Here is a 13,171-nt window from a genome sequence, read left to right as displayed (position 1 = left end):
TGAGGAACTGAGATGGGAGAATTTGTGGAGGTAGGCCGTTGGAAAAAAGCTTTGAAGATTGAATCTAAGGAGCTCCTATTTGAGGAACTGAGATTAAATGGTTAGCTGAGCTTGAAAATCAGGGAAGCAAAGAGAGGGATGGTGTTGTCAGAAGGTTTGGGGGTAATTGAAGGGCTCAAGGAGTTTGTGGAAGATGCAAGTAACAAAGGCAAGCAAAATAGTTGGAAATAGCTTCTCTCAGAAACTGGAAGAAGGTTTGTAGTAGAGTGTAAGAGAAACCTTAAAGGTTATTTTATATCTTTGACAGAATTCTTTGGCAAAGGAAGAAAGCAGATGGTCTGCCTACCGGAAGGAAGGAAGAGTCAGGGTTGGAAGGCAGTCCATGGGGTCTTATGTGAACTGCTACAACACTTGGGTGCTAAAAGAGAAGAAACAGTAAAAAGGAAGATGAGCACTTCGACTAGTCTGGTGAGAAATAATAAGCAAGAGACTCTATTAGTGACAGCTGGGGCAGGCAAATACAGAATGGGAGTAAACATACAGAGAGGAGATTGGGAGAGTAAGCTGATAGTTAAAGCTTCAGCTCATATACTAGACTGGAGGAAAGTTGTAGATCTATTAATAGCAAGTTTAAAGCTGAAGAGTGCATTTATTTTAACACTTTTTGAGAAGGATAAGGCTGTGCTGGATCTGCTGGAGAATAGAGTAGAGATTGAGGCATTAAATATCCAAGCTGCTCTTGGAAGCTTCACAGTATCAAGATGGTGTCCGGGATCAAACTCCAAAGATTTCTTTGTTGAAGATGGAGTGATGGTACGTCTCTTAGGTCTTCCCTTTAACTTGTGGAAGCAGGAAGTTGTTGAAGCCATTGCTTTGATGTGTGGAGGATCTTTAGGAGGTGCCTTTTGGGGAGACCCTTGTTCAGCCTCCATTCTATTGAATGGTGTAAAACTTGAGGAGATTCCTCGAGAGATTGAGGTGCTAGTTGAAGGGCTTTGCTATTCAGTGTGGCTGGCTTCATCCCATGAATCGGTGCTCTAGAAGGAGGCTCGTAGGGAGGGAGATGAGAAGGTTGAAGAAGAAGCACTGCGTGGCAAGAAGGGATTGGTTTATTCAAACAAGAATGGAAAAACCAAGACTGGAGAAACAAAAGGGTAGCACTCAGGGGGTGGGTTTTATGTGTGTGGGAGCAGTGAACAGCTTGGAGGGTGGCAGGTCTTTTGCACAGGTTGTAACCGGCACCAACTTGACCTGTTTGAACAAGGAAAAGGAGCCGGTCCAAGGAAGAACTGGATCTAAACAGGATAAAGCCAAACCGAGTGCGTGCGACTCTTTTAAAAGTCACGTGAGGCCGCAGTGGCTTAAAAATGGGCCAGAGCCAAAGCCCATTCGAAAAGTCTTGGGTGCGATTAAAGGCCCATTTGGGTCAGTGGGCCCGATCCAGTGGTTTAAGAAGGCGCATGAGCCTTTAGTAACTCACGTGACTGGGGACACGACTAAGATAGACAAAGCTAATGGTCTATCATCGTCCCCAATCGCGAGACAAAGGGGGGGACGCACGCAGCGCCGAAAAACAGAGAAGTTGCTCGACTTGCGGTGGGTTTCCCGACGAAGGCTGAAGGAGTTTAGCCCCTTGCGACGCTCCTCAGAGAAGCTGAAGCCAAGTTATGTTAAAGGAAGACTTGAAGAGAAGAACGACAAGGATGAAGGCTGGGCGTAGTGCAGTGAAGGTGACGAAGACTCAGAGGACTGTTCGGTTGATGGTACTAGCTTGGGCAGTGTAAACGACGAAGGCAGTTGCGTTGGAGGTGACGCGGATGAGTGGTATATTGTAAGATTATTTCAGGGTGATGAAGGCAAGCGGTACAATCCGTTCCCAAGACCTCAGAGTGTGCAAGGAGGATCAGAAGGGGTAGACCGGGATAACTGGAAGCAGAGCAGGAACACACCATCAAGGGTGAACCAGGGGTAGAGTGGAAAGATCACCAGGGTGACCAAAGAACAGAAGTACTTCCCGACCAACTCAGGGAGATAAATTTTTACCAACCTCTGGAACAAGAGAGTGAGGCAGGGAGCAGTCCTTTTCCAGCTTGTCCATTAGTCCCAGGTAACCAAGTGATTTCGGTTTGTGCTACTAATGTGTCTCCAGTGTCTTTGGTTCCAGATTCCGTTCCTGCTCCATGTCCTGTAGCCCATGATTATGTAGCCGAGCCAGCAGATGGGCTCTCCGAGGAGGGAGAGACCGGAGGAAGGAAGGTGGGAAGGTGCCAAAAGGAAGGTTTAGGAGTGAAAAAGTCAGGGGAATTATCGAAAGAGTGCTTAAGGAAGTGGAAGGAGAGCTGATCTGGAGAGGGGAAGGGGAGGTAGGAAGAGGGGAGGGGTTAGTGGAGAGGAGGGTAGAGATGGAGAGGACTATGAGGAGAGAGCAGGGTTGGAGGAAGGTAATAGGAAAGGGAGGGTGGATGAAGAAGAAAGAGTATAGGTGGGACCAGAGGAGAGGAAGAAGGGGCAGGTAGATAGAGATGGAGGGGATCCTGTAGGAAGGGTAGGGCTGGTGGACTCAGTGAGAGAAGACATGTTAGCAGAATTTGTAGGGAAGCTAGGTTGCAGATTGAAGGATCTGAATGTGCTGAAAGAAAACTTACAGAAGAGGAAGGAGAAGATCAGAATAAAGAAGAGGAGGTTGAGTGAAGTAGAGAGATTGAAGAGAGATGTAGAAGGTGATAAGAGGCTCGGGGTAAAGGGAGACATGAGGAAAGGGGAAAGTAGTGGTAAGTGGCAAGGGGTTCACCAAGAAGCGGAATGAAGACTCTTAGTTGGAATGTGAGGGGAATTGGGAGTGCAAAGAAGAGGGCGACAATAAAAGAGGTAATCAGACGGTGTGACCCAAACATTGTGCTGCTACAAGAGTCGAAGAGAATGCAGTTTAATGATAAATGGGCAAGGAGTGTATGGAAAGCCAGGGGAATTAGCTGGGTGGCTGCTCCCTCGTGGGGTGCTTCCGGGGGGATTGTAACAATGTGGAAGAAGGATGTGGTGGAAGGTCTGGAGGAGTTGATTGGAAAGTACTCGGTGTCTTTGAAGTTTAAGTAGCAAGAGGATGACTATACATGGGTGCTCACAAATGTTTACGGACCGAATGACTATAGAGAGAGAGAGGAGTTGTGGGAGGAACTGGCGGATGTTAGAGGGTTGTGGGATGGGCCGTGGTGCATGGGTGGGGATTTCAATGTGATCAGATTCTCGGAGGAGTCCAATAAGGTTAACCAGAGGGTGACAAAAAGCATGATTAAGTTTAATAGTTTTGTGGAGGCCTTTGAGCTTAAAGAGATTCCCCTAGCCCATAAGACGTTTACATGGTCAAACCTCCAATCTAGACCCATTTGCTCTAAACTGGATAGATTCTTGTTCTCTTTGGATTGGGAAGAACATTGGGGAACCTTGGCTTCTAAAGCTCTCCCAAGGGTGACCTCAGATCACTAGCCCATAGTATTATGTAAGGAGGAAAGAAGGTGTGGAGGTCCTACCCCCTTTAGATTTGAAAATATGTGGTTACATCATCCAGGGTTTACTAACAAAGTGAGGGAATGGTGGCATGAATGTAACCCACTGGTGGATTGGGAGGGGATGAAATTTCATAAGAAACTACAATTCTTGAAAGCAAGAATCAAGGAGTGGAACTTGTTGGAGTTTGGGAGGATAGAAGAAAGAAATTGAGATTTGATGGATAAGATTGAAAGCCTTGACTCTAAAGAAGAAAGGGGAGAATTTCGAGAGGAAGACAATGATCTCAGGAGAGATTTGAGAAGACAGCTAGAGGATTGTCTGCACAAGGAGGAAATTAGTTGGAGGCAAAAATCTCGATGTAAGTGGTTGCAAGAGGGAGACAGAAACACTAGGTATTTCCATTCTCTAGCAGATGGTAGGAGAAGGAAGAATTTTATCTCCAAATTGGTAGTAGATGGAGTCGAGTTAGTACAACAAGAGGAGATTGCCAGGGCCTGTGTGGAGCACTTCAAATCTATTCTAAGAAGGCCTGTAAGTAGAAGGGTGTGGGTAGAAGGTCTGGACTGGCCAGATGTAGGGGTGGAGAACAGGAGAAGGCTGGAAAGAAGCCTTACTCTAGAAGAGATCAAGGAGCCTGTGTTTTCTAGATAGAACAAAAGCTCCAGGGCCGGATGGGTTCACAATGGCTTTTTATTAGGATTGTTGGGATATCGTGAAAGATGATCTCTTGCGGGTGTTTGAGGAGTTTTTCAGGAGAGGAATTATCAATATCGGTGTGAACTCTACATTTATAGCTTTAATTCCAAAAAAGAAAGATGCATCCCACCCGAAGGATTTTAGGCCAATTAGCTTGGTTAATAGCTTGTATAAGATCATTGCAAAAGTGTTGTCTATGAGGTTGAAGAAGGTATTGCCCGATATCATTGCACACTATCAAGGAGCATTTGTGAGTGGGAGACAAATTATTGATTAGATTTTAATTGCTAATGAGAGTGTGGAGAACTTTAAGAGGGATAAGAAGAAGGGAGTGGTTTGTAAGTTGGACTTGGAAAAGGCTTATGACTTGGTGGACTAGGATTTCTTTAGGAGAGTTTTGACTAAATTTGGGTTTGGGGTTAGATGGTGCAAGTGGATCATGGGTTGTGTCAGGAGTTGTCTATATTCAGTACTAGTGAATGGGACAGTGGTAGATTTCTTTCCAGCCAATTGGGGTATAAGACAAGGAGACCCATGTCTCTTTTCTTGTTCATTCTAATTGTGGAGGTTCTGGGGAAACTGATCCACATAGCAGATGATAGGGGGCTCATTAGAGGCTAGAGAGTTGGGAGGGTGGAAACCCCCCTCACTCACCTACAGTTTGCTGATGACACGATTCTATTTTGTGAAGGCGGTAATGTGAGCTTGATCAGGAACTTGAAGTTGGTGATACAATTGTTTGAGCAAATGTCTAACTTGAAGGTTAACCTTGGGAAAAGTTGTATAGTGTGGGTGAACCTGGAGGAGGGAGAGCTAAGGGAGAGTGCTGAACTGTTGGGGTGTGAAGTTTCGGGGTGGCCGTTGAACTACTTAGGGTTGCCATTAGGTGATAATCCCATGCGAGAGAACTTTTGGAACCCGGTGGTGGAAAGGTTTGAAAAAAGACTGGTATCTTGGAAAAAGAATTACCTCTCTCTCGGTGGAAGAATTACACTAATTAAGGCCACGCTTTCTAACTTACCCATCTTTTTCCTATCGGTGTTTAAAATCCCAGTGAAGGTCGCTAACAGATTAGAGAAGTTTATGAGAGATTTCTTGTGGGAGCCAGGAGAGGAGAAGAGGGATCACAGAGTTAGCTGGGAGATAGTGTGTAGGAGCAAGTCTTGTGGTGGTGTGGGGCTTGGGAGTATCAGGAGAAGGAATATGACTCTGTTGGGGAAGTGGTTGTGGAGGTTCCCTATGGAGAAGGAAAAGCTATGGGCTAAAATAGTGGCAAGTATACATGGGCTGGAGGACAATGGATGGGACGCTGGAATCAGAGCTAGGACCACAAGTAACTCTCCTTGGAAAGCCATTCATGACCTGAATTCCAGTAATTCCATAAAATTACTTGGGAACAAACCTGGGTGGGGAGCACCCCTTTAAAGGATCAATTTCCTTCTTTGTATGCTCTATCTGATTTGAAAAATGAGCCAATCTCGTCTTTCATCACCCCGTCCTCTTCCACTTCTGGGATTGGGTGGAACTTGGGTTTAAGAAGGGATTTGAGGGACTCAGACCTTGACAATATTTCGAGCCTTATTACACTTCTTGATAATGTTGTCTTAGACCCCACTAGGGAGGATTCTAGAATTTGGACACCTACCCCCAATGGCATCTTCTCTTGTGCCTCGTTCTTCAAAGTCTTAAGTCAGTCCACCAGTCCTACCTTCCCCCCTTTCCCTGTTGGTGAGGTTTGGTGCAGAGTAATACCTCCTAGGGTTGGTAGTTTTTGTTGGGAAGCCTATCTGGAAAGAATTAACACTGGTGATCTACTCCAAAAGAAGATACCCAATACTTGTTTGTCACCTCAGTGGTGTGTTCTATGTAAAGCGGATGGGGAGATTGGTTTTCACCTATTGGTGTCTTGCCACTTTGCGAGGTCAATTTGGGATTGGGCTTCCTCATTTGGATGCAGTTGGAATCCGCCATCAGACTTGCTGGGCCTTTTCTCCCCCACCTTTTTCAGGTGGCGGATAAAAAGGGGAAGGATAATGTGGAGAGGACTAAGTGCTGTAGTATGTTGGACATTGTGGGAGGAAAGAAACTCCAGGATATTTTTAGAAATCCAAAGAGGAGCAGCAGATCTGAAGGCTATCATACATATTAGGGCGGTACAGTGGCTGAAATATTTGAAACTATTCACAGATTACACTGTGGATGACATGTTGAGGAAGTGGGATGAAATTGCAAATTGCACACAGACCAAGTCAGTAATGAAAGTGGTTTGGACTCCCCCACCTAGAGGATTCTTGAAATTAAACGTTGATGGATGCAGTAGGGGAAATCCGGGGCAATCGGGGATTGGAGGTGTTTTTAGCGACGAAAATGGGGTCATCTCTGCCATGTTCTTAAGCCCAATTGGAGTGGGTGACTCCCTTAGAGTTGAGATCCTTGCAGTTATGGAAGGAGTCCGTAAAGCTAAGGAGTTGAACATCAAGAAACTCATAATTGAAGGGGATTCAGAGGTGGTGATAGGATGGCTGTCTAAAGATCAAAATGGGTTATGGAAGTATAAAAATGAGAGGAGGAAATTCATGTGGCTGGTGCGGGAGATGGAAGTTAAGACATGTTGGGTTAAAAGATTGGCTAATTCCCTAGCTGACGGTTTAGCTAAACAAGGGGCAGAAAGGGATTCACTGTTTTGGGCTAAGATGTAACTTTAGTGTATTATTTTCTCATTTTCTTCTTTTTTCTTTCTTTTATGAGGCTCTTAGTGACTCTCGGAAGATAAGTTCCTCCTGTAAATTTTCTACTGATGATTAATGAAAATGTTATTGATCAAAAAAAAAATTTCCTTCTTTTTTAAGGTTGCATAGAAACTAAAAGCCAAGACATGACCATGCTGTTTTCCTGGTTCCATCTGTCATATTCAGCACTCCTAGAATGTGGTTTTTTGATTCTCCCATTAATATAACCTATCTTTCCCCTTGCAGTGATGTACAGCTTAGTCCCTCTTGACCACTCTAAATAATTTAAACTATCAAGAGGAATAACAGCCATGGGAAAGGATAGGTCCACACCCCCACTCATTCCATTCAGCATTGAGGAAACACCGGATGTAGCAGAATCTTCACCACTCATGATTTCAGATTCAAAAGCAACTCTTAAATGGGGTACACAGCCTTAAAGAAATTCAACACTGAGGGGGAACAAAAAAAAAAGTTTTCTTCAGAAACACACCTCCTTTTGTAAAAACACAGGTGCTGTTACAGCACTGACAGGTCATCCCTTGACTTACAAGCTCAACACAAGTGTTGCCACAGTGCATACAGGTCACCTCTTGACCTACGCATCAACAAGACTGCTGTCACTGCAAGTACTGGTCACTTTCTGACCTTCAGTTCACCATAAAAGCTGCTATTGTAGCACACAAGAGGTACTGGTCACTTTCTGACCCTCAGTTCACCATAAAAGCTGCTGTTGCAGCACACAGAAGGTCCTCACAACCTATAGTTTTACAGGGATCAGTCGACCCCATAGAAAAGGAAAGAAAGAGGTGCTGATCACCTCACATCCAATCGGCAGACCTAGTACAGGTTCTGCCCTGGCACACGACCAGAAAAAAAAGGAAAGAGAGAGAGAGAAAAGTTACTTCAGTGTGTGAGATCTTCAATCAGCCGAACAGCAAATGAGGGCGGCAGATCTGGAAATCTGGTGCGAAGAAGAAAAAAAACTGTTAACTTGACTTCTCCTTTCAGATCTGATAGTCCCGCTCTGATACCATGTTATGCAGGAGAGAAGAATGGAAGAAGAGAGAAAAGAGAGAGAAGAAGAAGAGAGAAGAGAGAACTGAGACTAAAAGATGCTGCTGGTGGCGCAGCTTTTTTAATATATATACACTAGGGTTACAGCAACTAAAATAAAAAAAGAGTAAAAGTACAATAGTACTCCTGCGGTACTATACATAGGAAAAATAACAGCTGTTAAGAAGAGGGAAATTAAATGGCTAGCTAGGGGGCTGGAAATCCAATTTCAGTGGGTGAAGAGAACAGCAAATACATTTGCACAGATGCTTTGGCAAAGCAGGGGGTGAGAAGGGACCAAATCTTTTGGGCTGTATTCTAAGTTTTTTTGTTGTGATCTCAGAGAGTTGAGCCTTTTTATCTCTCTCTGTTGTGCTGTAACTGATTTTTTTATTAATCTAATGAATTCCTGTTTATATATATATATCCAGTATTATTGTTGCTTCTTGCAGATTTCTACTAAGTTGTTATTCACTCTTTAATGAAGGTTTTTGCTACATTAATAGGAAATCTTAGACTATTCACATGTCCCTGGACAAGCTGTGCTTCATCGTGGTCGTCACCGGCATGGTGCTAGAGCCACAACATCTGGGCATAGGATCAACTTACTTCTATGGTGCAGAAGGTATTTTATCCTTAACATCTTTATTGCCTTCTATATCCTTGAGTTGAAACATTCTCTCAGCTTCGGTAGCATATATTTTTCAACAAATTATAATTTCATCCTAATCAAGCTATTTGAATTTGTTATTCGTCTGTGATTTTTATATAATTCGGTGTTCTATTTCTTTTAATTTGTACCATAATACAGCGCATCCCAAAAGGGAAGAGTTCTCTGCTCTTTACATCATTACTGCAGGTGCTTAAAACAACAGTTTGCACAAAAACCAGGGGGGTGGGGGGTGGGGGGTGGGGAGGGGGATGAAAAATGAAGAATGGATAAAAAGTATGTATTCCTGCTAGCTTAAATTACTTGAAGGTAGAAGGTGGAGTTATCTTGTAGAGACATTCTTAATTTTACAAAAGCTTCTTTCTCTAGCCTTTTCATCCTATTTTTGTCTCTCTTGCATCAAAGCAGCAGAGAGGAACAGAAAAACAATGGGAAGGAATGGTCTAATATAATAGATGGCTATGTGCAATAGGACTCTTATTTACAGATCAGATTTTGGCTCTTCCACACATGAAGACCTTGATAGATTTTCTTTGGGAGGGTTTCTGGAATATCTTACATCTTAATGATATATAGATAGTTAACTTATTGTATAGACACTGCTTTTATTCTACTTTTGTTTTTCTGGTGTTCTGTATGTTCTATATTCTCCTTTTTTTAATAAGATTTTGACTTTTCTTAACACCTGATGGTGCCACCCAAGGCACAAATGTGCACACACAAGAGAAAGATGAAATAATTTGAGTGCTTAAAGAATGAAACTCTAGCTGTAATAATCATGTGATCAATCAACCAGAACTCATTCTTGGACTAGTAGCATTTGAAGCATTATCTCCTTCAACAAGTGAGATTGTGATTTGACAAACTGGAATATAACGGTTGAAGAGAGTTAAACTTGAGAAAACTCTTCCTAAGGTCAGTGATTTAAAAGACACACCACTTTCAAAAGACATGGCCTGGTGTACCTTGCACCTCAGCCCATGCGTGCACCTTTTTCATTTTTTGTGCTTTTTGGTGTTTTTTAATCATTGTGGTTGGGTCGGGGGCTTTGCCCCTGGACCTCGACCAAGCCCCTTGAGGCAAGCCCAGACAAAGCCATGTTAGGGTCTTAAAATTCTTAATCCCTAAAGATTGATTTTATAGTTTTAGTTATCTTTTAAAAATGTCAGTTGGGAGTGCAGGGGGGCTGCTAAGCATGTGGGATCCGTCGGTTTGTAGCTTGATCTCCTCTCACATTGGAAACTTTTTGGTTTCTCTAGTTCTGAAATTTGCAGATGGGAATATTTGTCAAGCCACAAATGTTTATGGTCCTACTGATCGAAATCTGCGGGAGGAGTTTTGGGAGGAACTGGCTGTGGTGAGGGGAAATGTGTCTTATCCATGGGTTATTGGTGGTGATTTTAATGTCACTTTGTCTGCTGAAGAGAAAAATTCCAGAGGGAGAAGATCCAGGGATATGGCTCAGTTTGCTAACTTCATCAACATATTTGAATTGATTGATTTACCTCTCCATGGTAGTCAGTTTACTTGGACCAATAATCAAGATATCCCTACTCTTGTGAGATTGGATAGGTTTTTGGTTACTTCTAATTGGGATGATCTCTTTCCTAACTTTAAGTAGATTGCCCTTCCTAGGCCAGTTTCAAATCACATTCCAATTCAGCTAGCCTGTGGTGCCAAAGATAGAGTAAAAGCTCCTTTCAAAATGGAGAATGCTTGGTTTGAAGATGCTAATCTTATTCCTTTGTTGAGGACATTGTGGGAAGATCTATAGGTAATGGGATCCAACTCTTTCATTCTGGCAAAAAAATTGGGTGCCATTAAAGCAAGGTTAAAGATCTGGAAATTGGAGAAAGGCATGAACTTAGAAACGGAAAAGAAAGCTCTTTTGAGTACCATAAAGGAAATTGGTTCAACGGAAGAGTTGGGTCCTTTATCAGAGGATGTAGATTGAAAAGATCTCAGGCGAAGTTGAAGTATGATAAATTGGCCGTGACGGATGAAATCAAATGGAGACAAAGATCTAAAGTGATCTGCCTAAAAGAGGGGGATAGAAATGCGTACTTCTTCCATAAAATGGCAAATGCAAGAGCCAGAGCTTTCGTAATTACTAGGTTGGAAGGGTAGGGTAGGGTAGGGTGGGGGGATCTGAGGCAAACATGAAGACAGTGGCAACCAGCTTCTATAAAAAACTTTATAAAGAATCCTGGTTCTTCAGACCATTTCCTAGGTCCCTTCCCTTTAAATAGTTGAGTGATGTTTAGTTCACCTTCATTGAAAGACCTTTCATGGAGGAGGAAATAAAAGCAACAATTAAGATGTTGGCAGATGAAAAGTCCCTGGGGTCAGATGGACTTACAAGTCTTTTCTATATTAATGTTGGGACTTTGTGAAACAGGATATTCTGAATGTCTTTCGTGGCTTTTATGAGAGAGGTTCTTTGCAGAGGAGTTTAAACACTACCTTTATTACCCTTGTTCCGAAGATTGAAGGTGCAGTGAACATAAAAGATTTCAGGCTGATTAGTCTTCTGCATAGCTTCTATAAAATCTTAGCCAAAGTCTTTACTGATAGAATGAAAGGGGTTCTAGGTAGTGCTATCTCTAACAATCAAAGTGCCTTTGTTTCGGGTAGACAAATGCTTGATTCGGTTCTACTTGCCAATGAGCTAATTCATTCAAGAAGAAGAGAAGGTTCCCCAGGGCTGATCTATAAACTTGATATTGAAAAGGCTTATGATCATGTCAACTGGAGATGTGTTGATCTTGTGTTGCAGCAGATGAATTTTGGGTAGAAATGGAGGAACTGGATAAAAGTATGTATCACCTCTCCAAAATTTTTAGTCTTGATTAATGGACAATTTGTAGGCTTTTTTGATAGTTCCAGGGGTCTTAGACAGGGTGATCCCCTGTCTCCATTACTATTTATATGTGTAATGGAGATCCTCACTTTGGTGAGTGGGAAGGTTTTGCAATTACTTTGGAGGGGGAGAAGGTTAACATTCTCCAATTTGTAGTTGATACTTTATGTTTTGTGGAACACACTATCAATACAGAAGTATTTCTTCTACTCTCCCTCTTCATTTCTTCTTCTCTTCCTCTTTATTTTTCCACATGGTATCGGAGCTTTAGGGTCCGATCATGAATTTTAAGGCCGCCATGGTTGGCTCTGGTTCAACCTCTTCGGATGCTACCAGTGGTGTGACATCTTTGGAGGGAGGTATTTAGTCAGCGGCCATCTCTCTTTCTGAGAATTCTTTTCAAATTACCATTCACAAATTGAATGGAAAGAATTATCTTGAGTGGTCTCAGTCCGTGTGGTTGGTGATTGACGGCAAAGGGAAACTTGGCTATTTGAATGGCGAAGTAAAACCGCCATCCACTGATGATCCAAAGTACAGGCAGTGGCGTTCTGAAAATTCTATGGTTACTGCCTGGCTGATCAACTCTATGGATCCTGTGGTTGGAAAACCATTCACATTTCTGCCGACTACTCCTGATGTGTGGAAAGCTGTTAGGGAAACCTATTCAGATCTGGACAATCATTCACAACTGTTCGAACTAAATACCCGAATGTGGAAGAAAAAATCAAACAGTGACCACAAGTCAGGGGGAGATGTCTGCGCGCTTCAAGTAAGCAATTCGGATCCAGGGCAACAATCATCCTCAGAGACTCTTCCTTTCACAAAGGAACAAATAGAGCACTTATATAAAATGTTTCATACTCAATTGTTAAGAAACTCTAACCCATCCTGCTCTCTGAGACTTTTCCTTTCACAAAGGAACAAATAGAGCACTTATATAAAATGTTTCAATCTCAATCTTTAAGAAACTCTAACCCATCCTGCTCTCTAGCCCAGTCAGGTAATTTTTTCATTGCAGCCATTGCTTGTACCAAATCTAATGGCTCCTGGATATTAGATTTAGGTGCCATTGATCATATGACCGGCACTTCACAATTCTTCTCTTCATATACACCCTGTGCAGGGAATCAAAAGGTTAAAATTGCAGATGGTTCCTTTGCTACTGTTGTTGGGAAAGGAACTGTGTCTATTTCTCCTTCTCTAAACCTTAAAGATGTTCTACATGTTCCTAACCTATCATACAATCTCTTATCTGTCAGCAAAACTAACCCTTGATCATAATTGTAGGGTTAATTTTTGGTCGTCTTGTTGTGAATTTCAGGATTTAACCTCGGGGAAGATGATTGGGGGTGCTAAACTGGATGGTGGCCTCTACCTCTTTAATAAAGGATCAACCTTTGGAAGGCAAGACCGACAGACTTGTTTAAGCTCTATCTCTGTTTCTAGTGACAGTGAAGTTTTGTTATGGCATTATCGGTTAGGACATCCTAGCTTTCAATGTTTAAAGCATCTATTTCCCAAGTTATTCATGAATAAAAATCATTCGTGTTTTAAGTGTGAATCTTGTGAATTAGCAAAACACCATCGTGTTGTTTTTCTGTCCCAACCATATTAAAAATCAAAACCATTTACCATGATTCACAGTGATGT

The 13,171-nt window shown here is 42.5% G+C and overlaps 1 protein-coding gene across 1 annotated transcript in view; it reads left to right on the top strand.

The window, feature by feature from the left end:
- Positions 1-13,171, top strand: part of LOC148854954 (2-oxoglutarate and iron-dependent oxygenase domain-containing protein CP2-like) — a 59,898-nt gene that overhangs the window by 37,226 nt on the left and 9,501 nt on the right. The window contains exon 8 of the mRNA XM_088982290.1: positions 8,495-8,613. Coding sequence (XP_088838416.1) covers positions 8,495-8,613 — 119 coding nt within the window. The remainder of the gene's footprint in view (positions 1-8,494; positions 8,614-13,171) is intronic.

Source organism: Nelumbo lutea, chromosome 4 (genome assembly GCF_056320005.1).
Source record: "Nelumbo lutea isolate HS-2025 chromosome 4, American lotus-T2T, whole genome shotgun sequence".
In the NCBI taxonomy this organism is placed as follows: domain Eukaryota; kingdom Viridiplantae; phylum Streptophyta; class Magnoliopsida; order Proteales; family Nelumbonaceae; genus Nelumbo; species Nelumbo lutea.
Note: the sequence above shows the minus strand (reverse complement) of the source record. Positions and strands in the feature narration are given on the sequence as shown.